This window comes from Pithys albifrons, chromosome 26, assembly GCF_047495875.1.
Source record: "Pithys albifrons albifrons isolate INPA30051 chromosome 26, PitAlb_v1, whole genome shotgun sequence".
NCBI lineage: Eukaryota > Metazoa > Chordata > Aves > Passeriformes > Thamnophilidae > Pithys > Pithys albifrons.
This window is the reverse complement of record NC_092483.1, coordinates 1,378,185-1,380,145: the sequence shown is the minus strand read 5'-3', so window position 1 is coordinate 1,380,145 and position 1,961 is coordinate 1,378,185. Positions and strand designations below refer to the sequence as shown.

The following is a 1,961-nucleotide window of genomic DNA, read 5'->3' as shown; positions in this document are numbered from 1 at the left end:
GGTGTTCAGGCAGCTCGGGGGGCCCATCCTTGAACTGGTTGCTGAACTTTTTCATTACAGGTGATTTATATCTGTCATTACTTGTGATGGTCAGAGCTGTTACAAACCAGCTCCATGTCCCCGCTGTAGCAGGGCAAAGCTGAATCGTTGGCAGCAAATGGACAGAGCTCCTGCTCCTCACAGCAACCTCAGCCAGCACAAACCAGAAAAAGAAAATGCATTTTAGACAGGGGTTACTTCTGTGAAAAGTGGAGTTTGTTTTCTGAAATATTACATGTGGGTTTGTTGTGGTTTTTTTATTCAAATAGGTCCCAATGTGAAAAAAATAAGTAAATGTCCAACAGCAGCTCCATCAGCCAGTTCTTCCTCCTGGCATTGGCAGACACGCAGCAGCTGCAGCTCCTGCACTTGTGGCTCTTCCTGGGCATCTCCCTGGCTGCCCTCCTGGGCAACGGCCTCATCATCAGCGCCGTAGCCTGCGACCCCCACCTGCACACCCCCATGCACTTCTTCCTGCTCAACCTGTCCCTCACAGACCTGGGCTGCATCTGCACCACTGTCCCCAAAGCCATGCACAACTTCCTCTGGAACACCAGAAACCATCTCCTACATAGGGTGTGCTGCACAGGTCTTCCTTCTATTTTTGCTGCTTAGAACAGAGTTTTCCCTCCTCACCATCATGTGCTACGACCACTACGTTGCCATCTGCAAACCCCTGCACTACAGGACCATCCTGGGCAGCAGAGCTTGTGCGCACATGGCAGCAGCTGCCTGGGACACTGGGTTTGTTTATGGTTTCCTGCACACAGCCAATACATTTTCCCCGCCCCTGTGCCAGGGCAATGCCCTGGGCCAGTTCTTCTGTGAAATCCCACAGATCCTCAAGCTCTCCTGCTCACACTCCAACCTCATGGAACTTGGGCTTCTTGCTGTTAGTGCCTGTTTAGGGTTTGGTTGTTTCATTTTCATAGTTTTCTCCTATGTGCAGATCTTCAGGGCTGTGCTGAGGATCCTCTCTGAGCAGGGACGGCACAAAGCCTTTTCCACGTGCCTCCCTCACCTGGCCGTGGTCTCCCTGTTTCTCAGCACTGGTGCGTTTGCCTACCTGAAGCCTCCCTCCATCTCCTCCCCATCCCTGGACCTGATTGTGTCAGTTCTATACTTGGTGGTGCCTCCAGCACTGAACCTCCTCATCTACAGCCTGAGGAACCAGGAAATCAAAGATGCCCTTGGGAAAATAATGACTGGATGCATTTAAGAAGCAAAACCCTGCATATTTTCATCTGCAAATCACACATAAAGGAATTTATTACCCTCTGCGTTCTCAGGGGTTTGTTGGTGCTTATGGTGAATGTTTTCGGTTTTTTCTTCTTTTCTTCTCTTAAGGTTTTGTATAACTAAATTTTGTTATTAAACCCCATTTTTGTCATTATTTCTCAACATTTTGAATTTGACTGAGAGACTGTGTGAGAGACTGTGCTCTGTCTATATATTTAAACCAAATAAAAGATGCTGGTGCCAGTTTTTTGTCCAAGAGTTGTTTCTCCTCTGAGACCACAGCAAGGCCAAAGACAGTGCCTGTGTGCAGAGACAGTCCCAGCACAGCAGCACTGCCAGGGAGTACCAGCATGGGCTCTCTTCATCTCTTTTTCTATTTCCACACTCTCCTTCTGAGCCCCTGTGTTGGTCCAAGGCCTTGGTCCTCTGCCAGCTTGGTCACATCCTGCTTTTTGTGTCCATCCTGGGGTCACAGGCAGGGACAGGCCATGGGCACTGCTGAGACACAGCTGGGCTCCACAACAGCAGCTCCATCAGGGAAGGGCATCTCCTGAGGGCAGGGCAGGAAAGCTTTGGGCTTCCTTCCAAAGTCACTCTCAAGAATATGCCCAAGGGAACTGATTCTAAAGAGGCTCCTTCTTTGGCTTGTTGTTCAAGGGCCCAGTGGGCTGAGTTTAAGGTCC

At 49.8% G+C, this 1,961-nt stretch overlaps 1 protein-coding gene across 1 annotated transcript; it reads left to right on the top strand.

Annotated features, from left to right (window-relative positions):
• Positions 1 to 679: 679 nt before the first annotated feature.
• On the top strand, positions 680 to 1,258 carry LOC139682992 (olfactory receptor 14J1-like). The gene has a single exon (XM_071577694.1). It carries the CDS (start codon positions 680 to 682, stop codon positions 1,256 to 1,258), a length of 579 nt encoding a protein of 192 aa, XP_071433795.1.
• Positions 1,259 to 1,961: the final 703 nt, after the last annotated feature.

Coding starts and splice junctions, on each gene's coding strand:
- LOC139682992 (XM_071577694.1), top strand. CDS start 680: ATGTGCTACGACCACTACGTTGCCATCTGCAAACCCCTGCACTACAGG.